Source organism: Symphalangus syndactylus, chromosome 9 (assembly GCF_028878055.3).
Source record: "Symphalangus syndactylus isolate Jambi chromosome 9, NHGRI_mSymSyn1-v2.1_pri, whole genome shotgun sequence".
NCBI classification, from domain to species: Eukaryota; Metazoa; Chordata; class Mammalia; order Primates; family Hylobatidae; genus Symphalangus; species Symphalangus syndactylus.
The window spans coordinates 100,473,767-100,499,071 of record NC_072431.2 but is presented as its reverse complement, the minus strand read 5'-3'; the positions used below and the strand labels follow the sequence as shown (position 1 = coordinate 100,499,071).

General features: G+C 42.4%; 1 protein-coding gene across 4 annotated transcripts in view; it reads right to left on the bottom strand.

Annotated features, from left to right (window-relative positions):
• The window catches only part of SCRN1 (secernin 1), a 69,675-nt gene extending 46,152 nt beyond the window's left edge, over window positions 1-23,523 (bottom strand). The window contains exons 1-2 of one of the 4 annotated variants that reach the window (XM_055293537.1): window positions 23,416-23,523; window positions 2,021-2,180 (exon numbers count right to left, since the gene is read on the bottom strand). In XM_055293537.1, coding sequence (XP_055149512.1) covers window positions 2,021-2,180; window positions 23,416-23,474 — 219 coding nt within the window. In that variant the 5' untranslated portion in view covers window positions 23,475-23,523. Of the gene's footprint in view, window positions 1-2,020; window positions 2,181-2,915; window positions 3,350-22,885; window positions 23,154-23,415 lie in introns of those variants that run through there. The other 3 variants (XM_063609713.1, XM_055293538.2, XM_055293539.2) reach the window with 3 other exon arrangements.
• Between the last annotated feature and the right edge of the window lie 1,782 nt (window positions 23,524-25,305).

The window sequence follows — 25,305 nt, the reverse complement described above, 5'->3', positions numbered from 1 at the left end:
GTAAGCAGCCCCCCATAGAGTTCTGTTGCTCTTTGGTGCTGATTACTGCTTTTAAAGAACTGAAGCAGAGCCAGTGATTTAAGATTTAGATATGAAAATAAAATACACATTGGATGTAATGGAAGAATTTAAGAAGAAAAAAAGAAAATACAAATTGATGAATGCCTATTTGAAACCAAGCACAATCATCAGAAAAGTCAGTTTATTTTGTGAAGCACAGAGCACCAAAGAATAAAGGTTATGTAGTAAAAAGAGCTTCTTCATTTACTAGCCCTAATTTATTTTCTCCAGATTTTTCATCCTTTAACAAACTACCATCTAAACACATACACCACACAGAAACACACACAGGTAAATACACTTATAAACAAAACATAACCAAGAAGGTTATGCCCTGAATGCAAAGATGGTTCAATTTATCACATAAATAAGTGATTATCTCCATAATTACTGAAAAGACACTTAACAAAATTTAGTATCTATTCCTGAGTTGTTTTTAGAAATACTCAAAATAGAAATTCATGTATACTTTTTTTTTTAAAGAGATGGGGTCTCACCGTGTTGTCCAGGCTGGTCTCAACTTCCTGGGCTCAAGTGATCCTCCCACCTCAGCCTCCAGGGTAGCTGGGACTACGGGCATGTGTCACTGTACCCGGCTGATGTATACTTTTTAACATAAGCCAGGTGCAGTGGCACATAAAACTATATAAATCTCAATCCCAAAACCAGTAGCTTACTTAATAGGGAAGCACTAGAGACAGCCCCACTTAGGTCAGGTGCAGAGCCAAGGACACCCACTATCTCCACTACTACTTAACATAAAACCTGAGATATAAGCCAAAGCAATCAAACAAGAAGAACAACTAAACAATCTATATGTGTGAGTGATGTAACAATATACCTGGAAACCCCAAGAGAAGCAATGATAAAAGCTGACACAACCAATAAAAGAATTTAGTAAAATGGCAGAAAGTATAATTAACATAAAATAGCCATCGTGAAAGTTTGACAACACATTCTGGGAATATGAAGAAACAGGCATTGTCATACAGTGCTGATGGGAATGCAAAATGGTACAATACCTATGGAAGGAAATTTGATAATATTTAATAAAATTACATTTTTATTTACCTTATGACCCAGCAATTTCATTTCTAGGCATCTATCCCAAGGAAATACTGACAAAAATAGTATTTTTAAAAGATTCAAAATAAGAATTAATAGATAATGTTTTATTATGATAAAAATATATAAACTGAGACCAGACACTATGACAGATGCATAAGGCTGTTATCCACTTCAGTGCTGTTTGTAATGGCAATAAACTGAAAACCCAAATGTCCAGCAGCAATATGGGGCTGGTTAACTATGATACATCCATAGAATGAAACACCATGCAGCTCTAAATGAGGAATTATGACCTGCATGTACTGTAGGGAGTGATCTCCAGAATATGTTTTGAGTTGAAAAATACAAAGTAGAGATTCAACCTGAGAAAGCTGATTGAAGAAAATAAAATAATAAAATAAAAATGAAAAAAATGCAAAGTAGCGAAAAATATATATGGCATGCTGCTGTTAATCGAAGAAAGGAGGAAAGGGACCAGGATGAATACGCACGTGTGTGTGATTTGTTACATATATATGTGTAATTTTGCAAATGGAAGGATAAACCAAGATCTTCCAAAACATGATAACCTATAGGGGAAAAGATCATGGAGTAAAGGGGACAAGGATACAAGTTAGACTTCTGTGAATAAATCTTGTTTTTTAGATTTGACTTCAGAACTATATACATATTCTACTTAATTATAAAACAATCGCCATGGCAGTGAGCATAGAGCTCTCCCATGACCTTGTTTTCAAGGCTATGAGCAAACCTGCATGGAAACAGGAATCAGCAGAACTGACATGACAGCTCTGACTTGTGAGCAAGCTTCCAAGCAAGGAGTTAGGGTCGTGCTGGCGGCAAAGCCAGAGAAAAGAGAATGTGACTCGTGAGACTGCAACGCATGGCTTACCTCAACCTTGCTCTCCGGTTCATGATCAGCAGCCGAGAAATACACAACCTCTTGCACTTCATCTCTGGGCCGGGCTGAATTTTTCCCAAATACCACCAGACCATCCTTAGCACGTGGAGGGAAGGCAACAAAACAGTAACTTGGAGGAGCTGCAGCCATCCTGAAAAGAGAATGCCAGCGAGAGTGGAAGCAGGCCTCACATGGAACACTGCAACAGTGAGTTCTTCAAACATATTTCACCAGCTAAAACGGTTTTACTATTGAACTGTGCACAGCTAACTCATTAAGAGATCCCAGCTGGCAAATGAAGGTGGGACGCCTGCAGTGGAATGACAGAGCCACCGAGACCAGATATTGTTTAGTACTCTGTGGGATTAAATGAGCTCAGATTTGCAACAAACCACAGCGGCAGCCAAAAGTGCAGTGACGTGGGAGAAAGGAAAGGAGGTTATTGTTTTAGGCAGAAGACACAGACACACACCACACATACACACACTGCAATCTGTTCACAGTAATAAAATAATAAATAAACATACCTTAATACTAACTACACAAGTGCCTCAGATCCAGAAATGCATAGCCACCACATAACAGATTTGGGGTGTGATGAGGAAATGGGTCTAGAGATCAATTGAAAGACACCCTGCTTTGTTGTTTTTAGTAGTTTTACTCCACCTCGATGACATAATACTCAAACACCTTTTGGTTTTCCGTCCACCTCCCCAGCTGCTCCTGGACTGGCTTGTTCTATCTGGCCAGTGCACATCCTCACTGCTTCATCCTTCTTTCCTCATTTAATGATCTTTTCTATCTGGGAAAATGCATCCATGCTCAGAGCTTCCCTTGTCAGTTACATGCTGATGACTTACACATTTAATTCCAGCTGGGTTCTCACCTTAAGCCTCTGACCCACAGACCCAGCTGCCTGCCTGATATCCGAAGCCGATTTCATCTTCTTCCCTTTTCAAGGTTCTTTATCTTGGTAGCCAAGGTAACCATCCTTGCCATTTGCTTCTCCATTATCTAATATGTCACCAAGTCCTGTACATTCCATCTCCTAAATCTCTATGGAAACCGCCCACTCCTCTCCACCTCCACTGCCACCACCCTGCACCAAGCCACCACCATCTCCAGCCTGGACCACTACAGTAACTTCCTGAGGGGTTGCTCCAAAACCCTTATCACTCCCCACTCCAAAACATTCTCCGCATTGCAGCCAAAGTGATCCTTTTAGAAGAAAGATTTGATCACGTCATTCCTGCTTGAAATACTTCAGCAGTTTCCCAAGGCTCTTGGAATAAAGACCAAAATATGATCAAGTTTGTTCCCCCTTCCCAGCCCCATCTTCTACCACTCACCCCTCCACTCTTACAATGCCAGCACACAGGCCTTTTTCTAGTTCCTCCAGTGCCCGCCAGACCTCTGCACATGCACCACCCTTTGTCCTCACCACTCCCTTCCCTGCTTCCTGTACCAAAACTATCTGCCTGGTTAACTCCTCCTCTTTCATGTACCAGCTCAAATATCACTCTAGTATTCTAATTTGTGTTGCTGTACTATACACTCTCATAGAATCTTGTCCTTTTCCTTCAAAGTAATTATAATCTGAAATACTTGTTTGATTATTTTATTACCAACAATCAATATTTAGTCTCTCCCAGCAAAATCTAAGCAATATGAAAGCAAGGACCTTTCCCTTTTGCACACCAGTGTAACTGCAGCTGTACACTATGTCTTACGCAGAGTAGATTTTAAATAAGTGATAAACAAGGGTTCTTTTCTTGTTTATTAATAGTCCACCATACTGAAGCTGACTCTCTAACATCTCTCTTTTCTCCCGCCATGCCTCTGCACCTGGCTTGAATGCCCTTCCCTTAGTCTTTGTACATTTCCTTCAGGATCTGATTCAAAACCCCTTTCTTAGGCCGGGCGCGGTGGCTCACGCTTGTAATTCCAGCACTTTGGGAGGCCGAGGCGGGTGGATCACGAGGTCAGGAGATCGAGACCACAGTGAAACCCCGTCTCTACTAAAAATACAAAAAAATTAGCCGGGCGTGGTGGCGGGCACCTGTAGTCCCAGCTACTTGGAGAGGCTGAGGCAGGAGAATGGCGTGAACCCGGGAGGGGGAGCTTGCAGTGAGCCGAGATTGTGCCACTGCACTCCAGCCTGGGCGACAGAGCGAGACTCCATCTCAAAAAAAAAAAAAACCCCTTTCTTTAATAAAGACTTCTATAAAGGACTCTCATTTATTCAGCATCCACAAGTACTAATACATCCATTTTGTTATAAAATAATGTATATATGTTGCTTGTATATTTCTTTACCTGTTTCAAAGAAAGCTCCCTGAAGGCAGGACTCATGCCATCCAAACATAGTAGCCCTTTCCCCAATCCCTGGCTTACAGGCACTCACGAAACATTATCTAGTGTACCAACTATTGTATTTGTGTTATCAATTATCCAACTTCCACGTGTTTTATTTTACAAGTCTGAAATATAAGTGAGAAGTAAAGCAATCTTTTCAGAAAAGCACAAGAATGGGATTCAAAACTCAGCTCCACCACCTACTAGCTGTGTGACCTGCTTAAGTCACCTTACCTCTCTGAGCCTAGGTTTCCCTTTTGCAAATGTTTTGCCCCAGCCCACAGGTTTATCGTGAGTATCAAATAAAATGATGCTATTTTGCAAACTGTGGAGGCTGCATAAGTATAGGATACTTTATTTGCTGGCTGGGTGTGGTGGCTTATGCCTGTAATCCCAGCACTTTGGGAGGCCAAGGCAGGCAGATCACTTGAGCCTGGAAGTTTGAGACCAGCCTGGGCAACATGGAGAGGCTCTGTTTCTACAAAAAATATAAAAATTAGCCGGGTCTGGTGATGTGCACCTGTAGTCCCAGCTACTTGGGAGGCTGAGGAGGGAGGATCATTTGAGCCAGGAGAGGTTGAGGCTGCAGTGAGCCTCCCATCACACCACTGCACTCCAGCCTGGGCAAAGAGTGAGACCTTGTCTCAAAAAAAAAAAAAAAAAAACTTTATTTGGGTTTTGACTGTTTAAATAGAGCAATATCTAAAATTTTCTGTTAAGCAAACCAATCAAAATCTACTTGCCTCATTCCTAATTAGAGCAGTTACCAAACTGCAGAGTCATCAATATTCTATGTTTAGAAACCTCTTTGTATGGGACTGTATTGCTATTTCTATATCCAATCTACTTCAGGTTAATTTCTACATGCACACTCAGAGTTCTTCCCTGCATTGTTTATGGCAGGCCCCTCCCCAGAGTACAGAGAAATGGGGGAGCCCCCACAATTCTGAAAATAATTCCCTCCTAGCTCAGTAAAATATCACCCCTTCCCTCTGGGAAAGAAAAGCCAGAAAGATAAAGCGGCTCCAGTTCTCTCTCCCCTTAACCTTTCCCACTTTCACAAAAACAGCTTTATCTTCAGAGTGGAGGAGTAGAGAGAGATAAACAAAGAATGTGCATGCACAAGAAAGAACTATAATAATTATGAAATCAAATGACTTTATAGAGTGCTACTAGAATCTGGGCATTGGGGGAATTGCTGGTGGAGACAAATAAAGTGAAGCAGACCCAGAGGAAGATAAGATGGGGAAAGGATGCCTTTCTCTTGTGTGATGCCTCGAGTATCTCATATGCTCCCTTTCTCCCCATCATTGGGCCATTTCAAAAGAGCTAGTGTGTTGCCTAGGAGCAGAACCTTACTTTATTTATTTGATCCTTAAAAATGGTAGAAATCCACCAGTTTTGCATTTATGAGATTTATCTATAGAATATAAATAAAACCCATGGGGTTTTGGGCAAACACCTATTATTCGGCCAAGGCACTTGCTTAGTCAGCAAATCATCTGGGTCCTATGATCATGATGAGGATATAGGCAACAGAAGCCCAGGGGTATGTGGGCCAAGGGAGGCCGGCTTTTCCGCTAAATTTTGTGAATGACTGGGAATGCCAGCAGGGAGCAGAATTTCAATGTCTGTTTTAAGAATTAAAAAGCTAGATGAACCAGCAAACTGTGCATCAGACCTAGTAGCAAACTAGCCCAGGCTAACTCTCCATTAATTTTTCCTGAATCACCAGTGCACTGACTAGCTTCAGAGATGACTTTTCTGAAAAGAAAATTTTCTGTAGAAAATTCCAAAAGAATCTTCTACAATGATGGAAATGTTGTATCTCCACCATTCAATATGGTGACCGCTAGCTTCAGGCAGCTATTGAAGTGTAGTTAGAATGATGAAGGAGCAGAGTTTTCCATTTTATTCAAAACTTTAATTAATTTTCATTTAAATAGCCACATGTAGCTAGTAGAAACTCCATTGGGTGGGACAGTGATACAGAGTCCCAAAGAAACCCAGAAATGAAGATTTTCATATTAAGGCTTCCAGCGATCTCAGAAGTTCTTATTTGTGAAGTCCTCTTATTCTAAGGACAAAATGTGCTATCATCCATATAAATTGTATTAGCAAAGAGGAGGTGGGACACTTCCGGAAGACTGAAGAAAACAAACATTAGGAAGCAGCTTCGGAACTCACCAGGCTGACTTAGATTACGTAAGTTAAAGGTCATCATAGCTGTAGATGCCAATTACACTTCTGTTGGTGCGAATCTCATATCCTGACTCGGAAAACACCATGAAAGTGGCCCTCATTACTATCTGGGAATCCTTTGTGTACTTGTCTGGCCAATTCCTCTATTTCCTAAATGAATTTTTGACACCTTCACTTTTCTTCAAATCTCTACCCACCTCCTCTAAGCAGAGGTCTCACTTTCTATTCCACAAAAGACAGGTGAATGGAGGGAGAATGTTTCAGAGAGAGGACATGCAGGCCTGAAGGCCCTGCAACTGGAGAAAAGGAACGGAGCCAAGAAATTAAAAAGCTGATGCAACTGAGGACAGAGAAAGTAGGGTAGAGACCTGGAGAGGCGGGTATATGGGCAGGTCCACATTGAGCCTTGAAGGTCACATCAAGTACTTTAGTGTCTATTTCACAATACACAGTAAAGCACTGAAGGCTTTTAAGTCAGGTTTTGGGTTGAAAATTGCATACAGACAATATCAAAGAAGTTGCCTGTGATAGGAAGGAAACCACAAAGCAGACAGAAATGATGAAAACAGAATAAGTAATTTCATTTCTATGTACGTAACCTAAGGAAATGATCAGGAATACGGGCAAGGGGTATGCGTAAGTGTTCACATAGTGGTATTCATACAGGTGAAAAACTGAAACTTACTTGTCCAGCATCAGAGAACTGGCTGAAAATGTCTGCTACATCTATCGGGTAGAATACTATAAACCCATTAAATATATGTTTGTGAAGAGTTTTTAATTGCATGAAGAAATGATTTGAGGGGGCAAGATAAATTCTCTTATTTAAAATATACGTAGAAAAAGACTATGCCCAAATACTTGCCCAGGAATGTACTCAAAATATAACAGTGGGAGCCCAGCAATGAAATATTCTTTGCTTTTTCATCTTTTCCTCTAATTTCCAACTTTCCTATAAGTATTTTTACTGATATAATCCCAGAAATGATTTTTAAAGTAAACCCAGGACAGAATAGCAATTTAGGAATTTTATTTTAAAGAAAACTTTTAGTTCTGCTTCTATATCCTAATACATCTGAAATTTCAAAAGTGGCAAATTCTTATATGAGTCATAGCTAGGATGAATTTTATTTGGCATTGTTCTCTGATACTTTCTTTTACCTTTTTTACACCTGCCCAATTCAGAGTTGCTCAGAGAGCACACAATGTTTCATTACCATGTTTCACACAAATAGTGAGTTGGCCTCCTACAGTTGTCCACGTGGGAAAAGAAAAACTGGCCAATCTGGAAGCCAGAGCTCTCATGAACCTGAGATGAAACCCTTCTGAAAGTGATTCAAAGGAACTCAATTCTCTTCCTATTATTTGTCAAGATATTGGGTAACATACCAGATATTCACACGAAAATGAAAAAAATCTGACAAGTTACGTCATTTATATATTACATAAAACATGCATTTTAAAATATTTGTTTACATGATTCTTTTTTTTTTTTTGAGATGGAGAATGCTCTGTCGCCCAGGCTGGAGTACAGTGGCGCGATCTTGGCTCACTGCAACCTCCACCTCCTGGGTTCGAGCAATTCTCCTACCTCAGCCTCCTGAGTAGCTGGGATTACAGGCGCATACCACAATGCCCAGCTAATTTTTGTATTTTTAGTAGAGACGGGGTTTTACCATGTTGGCCAGGCTGGTTTCAAACTCCTCACATCGTGATCCGTCTGCCTTGCCCTCCTAAAGTGCTGAGATTACAGGCATGAGCCACCGTGCCCAGCCTACATGATTCTTAAAAACTGTTAAATTATTCATGCATGACACAAGAAACTAGCTTTAAGATTTTTCTCCTTTTCCTTTATAACCTCATACAACGTTATGAAATGTATATTCTCCTTCACAAAGAAAAAGAAAAAAAAGAACCTAAAATTCAATTAACTCCCAATCACATACACGAATACAAAAACTTAGAAAATGAGAAAACTTATTTATATTCAGCTTTGAAAAGTAGAATATAAGCATTTGATGATGGGGTTTTCCATCATAACTACATTCTACTTAAACCGGTGTTAAAACCAGTGAACAGAGTTTGTCCAGAAATAAAGCTATAATTGATGGCTTTTTAAAAAACTTGCTTGTTTTGAGGCATAATTCTGAAGCTGCTTTCTGAGCCATGGGGACCCAGAAATGGGGGTGGGGCTTCAGTGTTACACTATAGGCCTGAAACTGGATGTGGGTGTATCCAAAACAGTGTTTTCCTAACTGTATGTTGTGGCCTTTTTGTGGTTTATGAAATCAGTTTAGTGGATAGGAACAAGTTTTTTTAGAGAAGCATTTTTAGAAAGAATGTATGCATCTCACACAGTAAGGGTAAGTACTGATGCAAGAAACTCTAATTTTAAGTTTAGGTCCATACACATGCACGTATAAGCGTCTATAGGTACTATGTTGAGACGTAACATTTCTTACTGTGAGTCTTAAGGAAAAAACTTTAAAGCAACAGGCTAAAAGGGCAGGTCTGCTGAATAAGGCTTCTTTGTGGCAAATACCCATTAGGATTCTTGCCAGGTTAGCAATACACTGACAGTTCTAATTAATGAAACACTGTAATTTAACTCCCATAGATGGGTAGGCTGACAGGCATTTCCTAAGAAGTCCTTGTTAAGAGTATTTTAAAGTGCATTTATCTGTAGTTTGTACTATACATTTATGTTCTCTGTATTTTGCAACTGATTAGTTTAATGTTGCATGCTGTTGGAGGAGAGGAGACATTAAAGACTGGAGTTTAGGATAAGGATGGAAGTTGTAAATGTAAAGGTATCATGTAGCTGGTATCATTTTTGTGGTAGAGAAAAGAAGTTAGATTATTCACATTGGCAAAGTACGAAAAAAATATCTGCTACTTTTTCTCCTAGTCCCCCCTCCAATCAGCTCTCAGTGTGAGCCACCAGTTTTCCTTCAGAACAACGCTGTCCAGGAGAATTTTCTGAGATGATAGAAATAGTCTCTATCTGCACCATCCAATACAGTAGCCACCAGCCAGATGGGCTATCTGGTACTTGAAATGTGGCTAGTGCAACGAAGGAACCAAATTTTTAATTAATTTCAAATTAAACAGCCAATATTAGGCTAAGTGATATAAGCCAGTCACAAAAAAAACTTACGTAAGGCATCTAGAATAGTAAAACTCATAGAAATAGAAAGTAGAATGGTGGTTGCCAAGGGCTGGGCAGAAGGGAATGAGTTGTTTACAATCTGCGTACAGATTTCAGCTTTGCAAGATGAAAAAGCTCTGGAGATCAGTTGTGCAACAATATGGATGTCCTTAACACTTCTGAACTGTACAGTTAAAAATGGTTAAGATGGTAAATTTTATGCTATGTGCGTTTCACCACAATTAGAAGTAAAAATTAGAAAATTAAAGAGCTACACGTGGCCAGATGCTACCATATTAGACCATCCAGCTTTAGCTACTGTGCCATTGGCTATGATAAAGCATCCCTAAGCTTAGTTTCTAACCACCATTGTCATCCTTATCAAACTTCTTTCAGGATTCATGACTTCCTCTTGGGCACAAGATAGTAGTGCTTCCCTGGAGTTTACTGCAAAGGAGCTGCGTGTACCAGCATTCATCCTCTGACTGGTGGCAGGAGGCCCAAATTCAGGCTTGAGGGACTGGAGTACTGTACTCCCGTAACTAGGAGACCGCATACAGAATGTGTAGCTGAGGAGGGAGGAAGCTGTGTGGGAGAAAAGGTCTTTGTCCTCAAGTTCAGTGAGTAGTTATCGAAGGCGTGAATGCTCTGAGCCAGGGCAAGGGTTTTTTTTTGCATGACTGCCAGACTGCCCTGCACCTTTATCTCAATGATGCACACAGTATCCCTCATCAGTTACCTTACCCACTGAAAAGAAAGCCTTGACTGCCTAAGAAAAAGAAAATAACTGTCTATATAAGCTATCGGTTTATTAAGCGTCTTGCAAGTACCGATGACCAACTGCCTTTACTTACGTAAAGAATGAAACCCAAATGTCCAGCTAGACTTCCCTATTCTCCACACTACCAGCTTTATTGAGCAGACTGAATACATTTAAATTCAATGACTGTGAATTACCACCTTCCAGAAAAGCAAAGGAGAAATTATTATACTCTTCATTAATAAATTCATTTTTAAATGATTGCCATTCCTGCTCAACTGAAAACAGGACAAATGATACTCATTTACAAATTGATTTTTTCTGTTGTAAACCTTCTATTGAAATAGTAATAAATGAAGTGTTTGGGAAAGGAATTATCTAATCAAAAATTGGGATGTAAATGCCAGCTGATGAAAGTCATCTATATAAATTAGCTCAGACTCATCAAGCTCTGCCCAAAAGAAAGAAAGATTTTACTAAGTGTTTCATTGAAAGCTCATGAGAGTAGAGCATAAAGCTTTGGGACTCCACAGCCAGTGAATTCCAGCTCCTAATATTCAGTGACTTGAATAGGAACCATGTAATGGAAGAATAACTGTATGGGCTATTAAGTGAGTAAGCAGGCCTTGAAGCCCACCTGGGTTCAAATCTCAGCCCTGTCACTTCTCCAAGCTTTTAAAAAAAAGGGATAATGATAGGTAGTTTGTTCTTCCCGGGGTTGCAGTGAGATTTAAATGAGATAATGCTTGTACCTACTTACAAAGTGCTCAGAATACCATTTGGGACACAGCAAGGACTCAATTATTGTGAGAACAAGAGAAGGATACATGATGAAAGCGGTCCCTTTGTCAAAGTCTATCTGTTCAGACTTCAGAAACTTTCCTTGAAGTGTCCAAATGCTCTTTCACCTTTTGAAGATTTGTTTCATTGTCACTTAATGTCTTTTAAGAGCTGCTTAACAGTCTCTTTCTCCAATTTAAAGGGCAATATCTACTTCTGACAGTTAACTCTATGGTCTTCAGTGCCAGTCTGCAGCTGACATACTTCCCAGCAGCGTGGTGTGGAACAGGGGTGACAGACTGCAGATTTGGTTGGTTTGGCCCAGAGTGCTGCATTAGATTGTGTTTTTAGAAATCTGAATTAGCAGCTAATATTTTAAGATCCAGAGATTTCCTATAGACACTCAGATATTTGGCTTCTGCTAAAAACTCAAAGATCTGGCAACACCAAATCCACATTTCCGCATGATGGCAAGACTGGAGTTGGGTAGTGGCTCCTCTCAACAGGGCCTGTATTTCCTGTTGTCCCCTCCACTCTCTGACAGGGAGGCCAATGAAAGCACCACCTCTCCTCACCTCTGTGTAATTGCACTCACTGATACCACTTGCCTAGCCCTGCAGCCCCATGTGTATAGGTACAAGAGGATGACACACTTTAGAGACACCAGGCCCTAGTAGCCATCCTGACTCCTCTAACTCTGAGCCAGAGTTTCCTCACATAGAAATGGAATTAACCCCCCATACACAACATTGCATGGTGTTGTGAATGTAATGAAAACAATGAAAATATTTTTTTAAAAAAAGAAAAGAAAGAGTTGCATGAAAGTAATCTGTTATCCAATTAATAGCAACTAAAAAGTATGGCCCTGCAATAGGGCAGAGACTCTGGGAGAACTCTATAGCTCAGCCATGGCAAATGAACTAATTTTACCTTTTGGCCACATCTGGTTTTCCCTCATTTGCAGGATACAGGCATAATGAGAAATATGAATTAAGGCAAAATGTCTAATTTATTGTCATGAATTATGTGGCAGATTAGTAACTAGGGAAATATAGAGAACAATAGAATGTTGTGCTTCAAAATCTACATTTATTCATAGGTAACTAATCATTTTACAAAAGTATTCTTCAAGTCACTTCAGAATTTATCTATAATGCAAAACATTTTTATATGATGTTTCCCAATTTTTTAATGTCAAAAATTTTCCACCGGGTGTGGTGGCTCACACCTGTAATCCCAGCACTTTGGGAGGCTGAGGTGGGCGGGTCACAAGGTCAAGGGTTCGAGACCAGCCTGACCAACACAGTGAAACCCTGTCTCTACTAAAAATGCAAAAATTAGCCAGGTGTGGTGGCATGTGCCTGTAATCCCAGCTACTCAGGAGGCTGAGGCAGGAGAATCGCTTGAACCCAGGAGGCAGGGGTTGCAGTGAGCTGAGATCATGCCACTGCACTCCAGCCTGGGTGACAGAGTGGGATTCCATCTCAAAAAAAAAAAAAAAGAAAAAAAATTCACGAACATTTCCACATAACCATCATTGTAATTTGCTGGGGAAAATATGTGATGAATATACGTTATGAATTTAGTAACACCTTTAATGAATCTGTAGGTACGCAATGACAATAGAATCCTTACATAGTTGAAAAATAATAGTGTAGATACATGTCTCATTATGCCGTGCCCATTCAATGCTGGGACACACTTGAATTCAAGGACCACCTACAAGAACTCCACCGTACCCAGTGATTCTCTACCCACTCCTCTATGCATTTAAAATATGATCCCACTTTTTAAAAATGCAATCTTCATGCACATCTATCATGTAAGAACTCTTTTAGAGATTTTGTAAGTGAAGGAAAGAGGAGAGATTAATGGAATGGCATCCATTCGTGGATACATTTTTTTTAAATGCATTAAGGAACAGATAACTTATGTAGGATTCATTTTCACTCAATCTAGCCAAATTAGAAAAATACAGTCAGATCAAGTTCACTGTAAGAAAGATGTTTTCCTATACATGGCATGTTGGAAAACAATTTTCCTTCTTTCACAGAAATATAAAGAAAGGAAGAAAACGATTTACATAAGATTATCCCTACAGGCTAGACCTATGCAGTCAGGATAATATCTCTAAGAGTTTATATTATAGCTTTTTTAAAAAGTCAGATAGACCCAGATTCCAGGTGATGCTCCTTTACTTACTAAGCTCCTTATCTGTAAAATGGGGCCATGTCAACCATGTACAGTTATGAGGATTACATGAGATAATATATGTAGAGTGTCAGGAATAGAGATACATTCAAGAAAGGTTTGTTCCTTTAACTTGATCATAAAGAACAGGGTTCTAGGACTGTTAATGATGATGGACATAAAGGATGAAGGATGTGTTTGAAACAGGCAGGCTGTGGTTAGCTGCCAAAAGCACTCTCTGTGGGAAATAGGGAGGTACTGAGCAAGCCACATCTCGGGTCCTTTCATTTCCTTCTGTTCTTATTTTTGACATTGCTGCCATTGTGTCCACTAATTTGGCAAGGTTGCTTTGAATTATGACCTTCCTATTCCCACCATCTGTCTTCCTCTCCCACCAAAACAGTGCATTGTCTATTCTGATCTTTTCCCATTAATGTGATTTGATATGTACTTTGTTAACTTTGTAAACTGGGATTTGAAAAAAAATTTCCCAGTCATCCTTAAAATGGTCGTTAGCCATTTAACTCTCCATCAGTAAAAAATTAGCCAAACATTCATTTCCTACAGAAGAAATAAGGTAATAAGATGTAAATGTTGCTGGTCCAAAAACAAAGGGTTACTTTATGTCTGGCAAGTGGAATTTAAAACTACTTTGTAAAAGTCCATTAATAATTTCCATTAATTCTAGAGCTACTTGTTGTGTTTTATCATTATCAAATTTAAACCATTTTATTATCAAAAAGGAATATATATACATATATGAATACATGATTATGTATATGTATATACCTATATATGCGTGCATATACATTTATATAAGTATAGGTAGGTAGATAGAAAGATAGGCACATAGATGGATGGATAGATAGATTTTAAAAGACCTAGAAGGATTAATATCTAACTGAGAGTTGAGAGTGAGAATAAAGATGGGGATACGGAGATAGAAACTTTAAATTTTACTTTGTCTAGTTATATAGTTTTAAAATTCTTTACAGCAAGCTCATATTGCTTTATTGGTCTTTTAATTATTTTCTAAAATCTGATCATTTCAGTGCTTAAGAAGAACACTTTAAGACATTTCATTAATTCTTCCAGGTCACTAGGGCACTGCTAAGTGCAATAAAAAAAAATACACTAAAGCTTTACCTTAAGAAAGAGGTGAAAAAGATACTCAGGAAAGCTTTTGATCACTACATAATTTTAGTTAGGATTTTTTTTTTTTTTTTTTTTTTTTGAGACGGAGTCTCGCTCTGTCGCCCAGGCTGGAGTGCAGTGGTGCAATCTCGGCTCACTGCAAGCTCCTCCTCTCGGGTTCACGCCATTCTCCTGCCTCAGCCTCTCCGAGAAGCTGGGACTACAGGCGCCCGCCACCACGCCCGGCTAATTTTTTTGTATTTTTAGTAGAGACGGGGTTTCACCGTGGTCTCGATCTCCCGACCTCGTGATCCGCCCGCCTCGGCCTCCCAAAGTGCTGAGATTACAAGCGTGAGCCACCGCGCCCGGCCAAGTTAGGATTTTTAAGTCAGATGAGTTACTAACATATATTTTGAGCACCTAACCACCTACAAGCACTATGTTCAACTGCAGGGAAAACAGAGCTAAGATATCTCAAGGTTTTTATCATTTGGAAGAGCTGTCTGTGAACACAACCAAGACAGAAAGGTAGTAACCCAACTTAGGATATTGATCAGAAATGTTTATGAGAGCTTTCAAACATGGCTAGCTGACAGGGGAGTAAATTAAGCACTGGGAAATTTAGGTTAAATACATAATCATTAAGAACAGAAGAAGAGATCATGAACCATCTCAAGCTCTTTCTCCCAGCTTCAGGTGAAGTTCAAGTTGGGAGGCCCCAGGCTCCCTACCTACTAGGCTGACTGAGTGAACTGACATTCCACCCAGTTCCCTTCAGCCCCATACAAGATTGGGTGAGGGCCCTGATGACACTGGGAGCTTCTGAGGAAGGGAGGACAGATAGATGTGACTAACACATACATCACTTCTTACCTTCTTGGACATAAAGAACCTCACCTATCACAAAAAAATTCATGAATGAGAGTATGTGGTCTTTGCCATCCCTTCCACCTATGAGAGCCTCATAACCATGCCTAAGCAACGTTGAGAAGAACATTCCATAGAAGGCTCAGATTGCGGGTAGGTATGGGAGTGAGGGTAGAAAGGAGGCAAAGAATGGCGGGAAAGGACACGCCTGTCACTAGTACAGGCTGGGCACAAAGTCTTGGAGGCCTGTGGCTGATATACTCTGATATAAAGCAAGCAATACTCTAGCTCACCCCCAATGACTCTTTTCTACACTTATGGTCTCTTCCATTGGTTTGTTTCCCAAATCAAACTTTTAAAAAATTGACAGTGTTTCTAGTGTTCCTCTGGGTCTGTGATTGGAATTATACTGAATTTACAGATTCATTTGACAGGGGTAGCTAAAATAATCACAATCATAATATCTAAAATTGTATGTTAGAACATTAAGCATTCACTATGTGCTTAATAACATGCTAAGTCATATATATACATATATGTGTGTGTGTAATCACTTAATCCTCACAATAACCCATCACACAGGTATTATCTCCATTTTACAGCTGAGAAAATGAAAGCTACAAATGGTGAAGTGGCCAGGTGCTATAGTCCATGCCTGTAATCGCAGTAGTTTGGGAGGCTGAGGCAGCAGGATCAGTTGGGTCCAGGAGTTCAAGACCATTCTGGGCAACCCAGGGAGACCCTATCTTTACAAAAAAATAAAAATAAATTAGTCAGGTGTAGTGGTGAACATTTGTGGTCCCAGCTACTGGGAAGGCTGAGGTGAGAGGACTGCTTGAGCCTGGGTAGTCGAGGCTCCAGTGACCCATGAATATGCCACTGCACTCCAGCCTGGACAACAGAGTGAGACCCTGACTCAAAAAAAAAAAAAAAAAAAAAAGAATGGTGAAGTGGTGAAGTACTTTGCCCAGGGTTGTATAACTAATAAGTAGTGGAGTGAAAATTCAGACTCCAAAATGCTCTTAAACACCAGGCTGCCCTGAATCTATCTTCCCAATCAAGGGCAAGAAGTGTCTCTTCTTCTTCTTTTTTTTTTGAGACGGAGTCTCGCCCTGTCACCCAGGCTGGAATGCAATGGTGATCTCGGCTCACCACAATCTCCACCTCCCGGGTTCAAGCAATTCTCCTACCTCAGCCTCCCAAGTAGCTGGGATTACAGGCATGCACCACCATGTACAGCTAATTTTTGTATTTTTAGTAGAGACGTGGTTTCACCATGTTGGCCAGGCTGGTCTTGAACTCCTGACCTCGTGATCCGCCCACCTCGGCCTCCCAAAGTGCTGGGATTACAGGTGTGAGCCATCGCACCGGGCCCAAGAAGTGTCTCTTCTTTGGTGTGAGCTTTTTTTTTAAGTTCATCATTAGAGTTCTATAGTTTTCTTTATAGGGATTCTGCCATTTTATGTCAGTTTACTAGAGAGAGATGCACAAACCCTCAATGAAGAAAACTCTTAAGACTTTATGGTGACATGGCAGAAGATTTAAAGAACAGAGAATGTTCCTGTTCTTTGCTAGAAAGATTCAGTGTTATGTAAAAAAGTCAGCCCTCCCTAAATTAATCTGTGGAGTCAATATGACAGCTATCAACATATACATAGGGCTTTTGGAGAAAATCTGACAAAAAATGATCCTGAGGTCCATCGGCAAAGGATATGTGGGATTAGCCAAGTTTCAGAAATGAAAATTAATGAGGAAATACTGGACTTGCATGGAATTAAACTATATTATAAAGTTCCAGTATTAAGATAGTTTGCTACTGATAGAATCAGAAGTAGAAAGTCCTGAAATATAGCCATATAATGTAGGAAATTAGCATATGATGAAGACTGAATTTGAAACTGAGATGAGTAAGTGTTGCCAGAATAACTGACTATAACAGGATGGGGAAAGGAAGAATGAAATCTGTTGAGATCTGCCAGGCACAGTGGCTCATGCCTGTAATCCCAGCACTTTGGGAGTCTGAGGTGGGTGGATCGTTGAGGCCACAAGTTCAAAAGCAGCCTGGCCAGCATGGCATAACCTTATCTCTACTAAAAATACAAAAATCAGTCGGGCGTGGTGGCGCTCACCTGTAATCCAAGCTACTCGGGAGGCTGAGGCACAAGAATCACTTGAACCCAGGTAGAGGTTGCAATGAGCAAAGATTGCACCACTGCACTCCAGCCTGGGCAACAGAGTGAGACTGTCTCCAAAAAAAAAAAAAAAAAAGAAATCTGTTGAGATCCCCAATTCACTCCTAAGCCAAAATAAATTATTATAATTTAGAATTTTAAATTTTTACAATTAAAACCACAAAAATACAAATCATACGGATAAATTTTTAAAATAACATTAGCAAGCAAAAACATAAACTCAATTCACCAAGGAAAATATAGACTTGATTATAAAATAACTTAAAATTTCTTGTGAGGCAAAATTTTTTTAATGAGAAACTAGGAAATACAACTGCATCGTACATGAAAAAGAGATAATTTCCCTTAATATACATAGAGCTCTTACATACCAATAAGAAAAAGATGACCACCCCAAAGGAAAAATACGCAAAATATATAAGCACCAGTTAAAAGAAGAATAAATATAAATAGCCAAAATATGTACTAGAAAATATTTCTCTCACTCACAATTAGAGAATTACAAATTAAAGGGCCAGGTGCGGTGGCTCACACCTGTAATCCCAGCACTTTGGGAAGCCAAGGTCTTGAGGTCAGTAGCTCAAGACCAGCCTGGCCAACATGGTGAAATCCCGCCTCTACTAAAAATACAAAAATTAGCCGGGCGTGGTGGCAGATGCCTGTAATCCCAGCTGCTCGGGAAGTTGAGACAGGAGAATCGCTTGAACCTGAGGTGGAGGTTGCAGTGAGCCGAGATAGCACCACTGTACTCCAGCCTGGGTGACAGAGCTAGACTCGGTCTCAAAAAAAAAAGAATTACAAATTAAAATAAGGAGCCAATTAAATACATAAGGTGAACAAAGATTTAAAAATTTGATAATATCTAGTCTTGACTTGTGTGGGGAAAGCAGCTTTGGGTAATTTGGCCAAATCTAACAGATTAAACATGACTAGTGAAGTTGGTAGACAGCTCTTGTTCATCTCATTTTAAAAGGAAGGAGACTGGGCTGGGCGTGGTGGCTCACACCTGTAATCCCAGCACTTTGGGAGGCTGAGGCAGGCAGATCATGAGGTCAGGAGTTCGAGACGAGCCTGACCAACATGGTGAAACCCCATCTCTACTAAAAAATACAAAAATTAGCCAGGCATGGTGGTGCACACCTGTAATCCCAGCTACTCAGGAGACTGAAGCGGGAGAAATCACTTGAACCTGGGGGGACAGAGGTTGCAGTGAGCTGAGATCACACCACTACACTCCAGCCTGGGCGACAGAGTGAGACTCTGTCTCAAAAAATAAATAAAAATAAATAAAAATAAAATAAAAGGAAGGAGACTGATAAGTGGTGTGCTCAAGGCCAAACTCCTAATTAGAGGTGGGACCAGAGCTAGGTCCCAGGTCCCCTAACTTGCAGCCCAGAGCCCTCTCTCTGTACTGGGATGTATTCATCTCATTTCGATATGGGAACACAGATGTGTCAGAATGAGGAAGTTACTTTCCAATGCACTGTGCAGTTATGTTAGCCATGCCATTTCTCCATCCTAGCTGAAGTCCCACCACCATAGAACCTGACACTCCACTGTCCCCAAGTCCTGGATCACCACGTAGAGTGTGCTTATTCTGCTTCAGTCTCATACTCAGCAGTCCCAGCCCACCACATACTCCTTCTCTCCCTTTACAGTTTCCCTGATCACTCACTTCTTGTAGTCCCTTCTCCATCCATCCTGTCCCCTTTTCAGTTTCTGTTTTAACTTCTCCTTACATACCTAGTTCTACAAACAGCATCATGAGCTCAGCCACCCTCCAGTTCCTGTTAAAAACCACTAGAAATATGATCCAAAGGCCGGGCGCTGTGGCTCATGCCTGTAATCTCAGCACTTTGGGAGGCCGAGGTGGGCAGATCACCTGAGGTTGGGAGTTTGAGACCAGCCCAACCAATATGGTGAAACCCTGTCTCTATTAAAATACAAAAGTTAGCCGAGCCGTGGTGGCGCACGCCTGTAATCCCAGCTACTCAGGAGGCTGAGGCAGGAGAATCGCTTGAACCCTGGAGGCGGAGGTTGCAGTGAGCCGAGATAGTGCCACTGCACTGTAGCCTGGGTGACGGAGGGAGGCCCTGTCTCAAGAAAGAAACAGAGAGAGAGAGGGAGCAAGACAGATGCGAACCATATTTGCAATTTTATATTTTCTAGTAGCCACATTTTTAAAAGTAAAGAGAAACTCATGGAATTATTTTTAGTAATATATTTTGCCCAATATATCCAACATATTACTTCAATATAAAATCAATATAAAATTATTAGAGATATTTTAAATCCTTTCTTCATATTAAATTTTTGAAATTGTGTGTATATTTTACACTCAACATATCTCAATACAAACTAGCTGCATTTCAAGTGCTCAATAGCCACATGAGGCTGGTGGCTACCAGATGAAACAGCACAGATCTAGACTCTCTAATGAAAATGGATTTTTTAAAAAAAATAACTTTTATCTGTATTCTTATTATTCTTCAACAGACACAAATTGCATGCATTTCTGTATTTTTACAACTTGCTATTTTAAATATCTTTGGCATATCTTCACATTCATCCTCTAATGCAAGTTATTTTTCTAAATGGCACATGTCGCATCAGCATCTGTCTTCACTTTGACATATATATTCATATTTAGCTCCTATCTGCTCCACTGCCTCAAGACATTCTCCGTTCCCTGCCTCCTGCCACCTTCTCCCTCTGCACATCACTGGCTGTGAAGGTTCAGATGCCCAGAAGAAACATTTTCCACATCTTCACCGCCTCTTCACAATGCACAATTTCTAGCTCTACTTTAGTAGATCTAAGGTCACTGACTCATGACTCAGAAAAGTCAAATGCAAATCGTAGGAAAAGCCTGTCTTCACTGCTTCAAAGTTATGTTTAAAATAGGCTTGTTATATTTACTTTTACTTAAAATTAGAAACAGTCGAAAAAAATGAAATGCATGGCCCACTTTGGTTCCTTTTCAAAATAAACTGGCCTAATGGTTCTCCACAAACACAAGCAACTCAATTTTTAATCAAAAAATGTACTTCTTGCCTCAAAGACTTTACTAAAATAATGTTTTTGGTTCTTAACTATAGAAACAGTTTCACCACTGGAAAATGTGAACATGAGGTAGATACAGCTTAAGAAGTTAAAAGTCTTGAATTAGGAAATTAAGGTGTTGTCATTGACTTTAAACACCTATAGACTTTGTAATTCATATTAGTTTGGTTTCCCATTGCTCGAAGTGTTTGCCTTCCTAATAATGACAGACTTGCTCTTCTCCCCCAGGCTCTAAAAGGTAGCATGTGGAACCCTGAGGAGTTATGAGACCTGGATTTGGGTCCTCACTGCCAGTTGCCAGCCAGATATATGACCTTGGCGTCCATTCGCCCCGCTGGCCTCAGCCTTCCTGCTGTAAAAAGGGGGTTGACAGCAGGCTCCTTCAGACTGCCTCCACCTCTGCCCCCCGACCTTCGCTCATCCTCCTCTATGCCATTATCCCTGAAGCATTTGCCTCCTCATGTACCTCCTCCTTCCCAAAAGACAAGATGGCTGGCAGCACGTAAGTGAAAAGGGAAAGAAAGGCTGTTTAAAAAAAAAAAAAATTCTAAAATGAGTCACCTTTCAAGAATTTCCCATTTCCTCATGCCTGGGTGCTTGATCGTGTCGCTAAATCAGTTCTTCCAATGAAACTTGCTCTAAGAACCCGGTATTTGTTATGTGCACTGCTCTTGGATGATGTTTACAATGTGCCCCCATCTCTTTTAAGAGCTTGTAGGTATCAAACGACCTCCAGGTTGTGCATCAAAAAGACATCAGCAGCCACAGAGTCAACTTTAGTTGAGCCTGGAGAAAATCAGACCAAAACCGTAGAGTTTTAACTAGGTTTTGTATCATCTTTTCATAAGTTAGGAAAAATAATTACAGCTCTCCAAACTTCCCACTTAACATCTCCCAGGACCCTGCAGCACCCTAAAATCTAGCCGGCTCCAAGAATCACTCCCTACTTCGTACCCGGATGGGCCTTGCCTCACACTAATTCCCTCCCTGAGGCTTAAGTCAGGGGGCAGCTGATGGTTGTGGTCTGTGCTGCTTCCGCCCGGCCTGATTTTTCATGCTGCCATTTTGAATTAGCATAGGTTTCCTCTGCAACTGATGCATCTTCTAACCAGGCTGGGAACACAACACGCGCACACACACACACACGCACGCACGCACCCACCCACCCCACCCGGCTGCCGGACGCAAGCGTAAGTCAAGGCACTTGCAAGCTAGAATCAGACAGAAAATCCAGAAAAGCCACGTTATTTAACAGAACCGTACAAGGTCAGCTTTGAGTCAAGGCAGATAACAGTTTTCTTCGATGTTTTCATGGACATTTTTATTCCCAAATCTGAGTTCTCGTCAATTCTCTAAAGTTCAAGCGCCCCTGCTGCTTTGTAGACCACATTTCTCTCGGCCCTCGCCAATGAGGTCGCCAAATACTCGACGCCTCAAGAGCGAGCCGAGAAGGCGGAGGCCGACCAAGCCGGACAATCCCTATCCCAGGAACACGCGCCGGTTTCTCGGCAGCCCCGCCCGGCGCCCCGCGGAGAACGCCCGGGTGCGGCTCGAGGGAAGTTGTGTCAAGTCCCACGCGCGGCCCGCGGAGAACACAGCGGCGGCCCGCGCGCGTCGGCCTAGCGGGGAGGGCTGCTCCGGGACAAGGTGCGGCGGCCGCGGGCGAGTTGGACGCGCTGGCAGAGCCGGGCCGAAGGCGGCGGGCGTCTCCGGGCAGCCATGTTCGCGGCGCCCGCCCGCGCAGCAGGTACAGCACCTCGGGGAAGGTGCTCGGCTAGCCCCAGACCCCAGGGTGGCGAGGCCAGGGGCGCACAGGCACATCCTAGCGGGCAGCAGGTTGGCTGCCAGGAAAAGGAAACCCAGGAAGAGCAGCGCGGGCAACCCGGCTGCGGTGCGGGAGCCCGGGGCGGGCATCCCTCCACTGCACCCTCGCAGTCCCCGAGCCGAGTTACCCCGGCTTCAGGCCGAGGCCACCTCTCCTCTGACCCCCCCCAGGCTCCCAGCCCGCCCAGGCCAGCACCGGGAATCGGCCTGGGGTAACGCTACCCGCGGGTTCGGAGGGACAGCGGGAGGAGATGAGGCGCAGGAGGTGGCGATGGCGGGTGGGGGTGAAACCGCCGGGAAAGCAGCGCTGCAAACGCCCTGCGCTCCCAGAGCCGGCTCACCTGGGGCGGCTGGCTCCCTCCGCTCTGCGGTGCTGAGGCTGCGGCCGCCGAGGGTGCGGGTGCTGCCGGGGCAGGATTACTGCGGCGACATCGGGGGCTGCAGCTGCAGTGGCGGAGGCTGCCGGCGGGCGCTTCCCCCTACCCAGACTCCCGGCGCTGGGGCCCGCCGCCCCCCGCAGCAGCTGGTCCGACTCACGTGACCGCGGGGCCCACCCTCCGCCTCCCCCACCCCGGCCCCCGGGGCCCTGCCGCACCCCGCGCGTCTGGCTGCAAGGGCCGCGGCGCCGCTCTCCGCCGAGTAGGGAGGGGGCCTGGGAGCTGGAGGAGCTGCCGAGAGGGCGGATCTCGCCGCAGAAAGTGGCCCCCTCTTTGCTAGATTTTTATTTCTTGGTTGTGGCTCTCAAAGGGAGAACCCGGGCTTTAAGGAGCCAGGCCCACAATCCTTTCGGCGCCTTTTCCCGACGGTTGGTTGCTACGTCCGGGCCTTGGCGCCTACGCAAGATTTCCCCGGAGAGAAATGTGCCCTGCACCTTGTTGACTCGCACGTCCAAGTCGAGTCCCTGGTTTTAAAAGTGCCGTCCTGTACCATGTTGGTAAGCCAGACCCTGTCCCAGGTACGTGGACATTGTGGCCTAGAGAGGTTAAGTAACTTGCCCAAGGTCACAGCACGTAGCAAAGCCAAGATTCCATATCTGGGTTAATAAAGTTATGTACAGGGACGTGTGTGTGTGTGTGTGTGTGTGTGTGTGTGTGTTGATGCCAGCGTCAACTCCATCTTTTATAAGTAAATAAGAAAAGACTATCTCAAAAGATATGAAGACGTAGTTCACAGGAAAATAAGTGCAATTCTGGCACATGAAAAGATATTAAGGCTCGCTTAACTGCAAATCAAATATGTGGGGTAGCATCTTCCACCAGCCAGATTAACAAAAATCAAAACATTTTGAGTCTTGCTCTGTCACCCAGTCTGGAATGCAGTGGCAGGATCTCGGCTCACTGCAACCTCCGCCTCCCGCCTCCCGAGTTCAAGCGATTCTCGTGCCTCAGCCTCCCAAGTGGCTGAGACTACAGACCCACGCCACCAGCCTCGCTAATTTTTTTGATTTTTAGTAGAGATGGGGTTTCACCATGTTGCCCAGGCTGGTCTTAAACTCCTGAGCTTAGGCAATCCGTCTGCCTCTACTATCCAGCTTCCTTAAAAAAGGAGAATGATCTTTATGTGCTAATACAAAACTATTTCCAACCTATACTAACTAAAGAAAAATAAAAAGCTAGGTGCAGAACGTTGTGTGTGTTGTGGGAAGAAAACATATATATATATATGTCTGTACTTATTTTTGTAACTGCATAGAATATCTTTGGAAGAGTACGTAAGAACCTGTAATAGATGCCACCAGGGAGCAGAACTGGGAGACTGGATGCAGGGGAGAGAAGGAGACTTTTTTCCATGCCCTTTGAATGTTGAGCCTGTGCTTACAGTCTGACACATGAGTAAACGGATAGTGGAGAAGGGCTGAGGAAGTTGGTGTAGGTACTGCAGAATAGAGCATTGGTTCATAGACTCTTGGAGCACAAAGGTACTTTATTGTTCATTTAGTCTAGCCAAGAAAACTGTAGCCAATGAGTCTAAATAATCAATATTAGAAATTTCTAGCGGGCTTATTCCTGGGTTCCAGCCCAGATCTATGGAATTCAGAGTCTCTGGGGCTGGAGCCAGGGAACCTGCATTTTGTCAAGTTCTTTAGTTGTTTGTCTTGCACGTTAAAGTCTGAAAGTCCGTGGGGTGTGGGGAGGGAGAGCATTAGGAAAAATAGCTGATGCATGCTGGGCTTAATACCTAAGTGATGGGTTGATAGGTGCAGCAAACCACCGTGGCACATGTTTACCTATATAACAAATCTGCACATCCTGCACATATACCCCAAAACTTAAAATAAAAATTAAAAATTTTTTTAAAGTCTGAGAGTCACTGTTTTATTTTTTGTTTTGAGATGAGATCTCGCTCTGTCACCCAGCCTCGAGGGAAGTGGCTCACTGCAGCCTTTACCTCCTAGGCTCAAGTGATCCTCCTACCTCAGCCTCCTGAGTAGATAGGACTACAGGCATGCGTCACCACGCCTAGCTACTTTTTAAAATATTTTTGTTGAAATGGGGTCTCACTCTGTTGCCCAGGCTGGTTTCAAGCTCCTGGACTCAAATGATCCTCCTGCCTCAGCCATCTAAAGTGTTAAGATTACAGATGTGAGCCACTGTGCCCAGCCAGAGTCACTGTTTTAAATGTCTAGTTTAAGACTACACCACTACTAGAAAGGCAAATGCAATCCTGTGCCTTCCTGTAGCCAGTATATGTCATTTGTTGTGTAAAGGATGGCACTTACACCCCACGCAGCTCCCCTGGAGGCAGCCATATGCTCAGTACA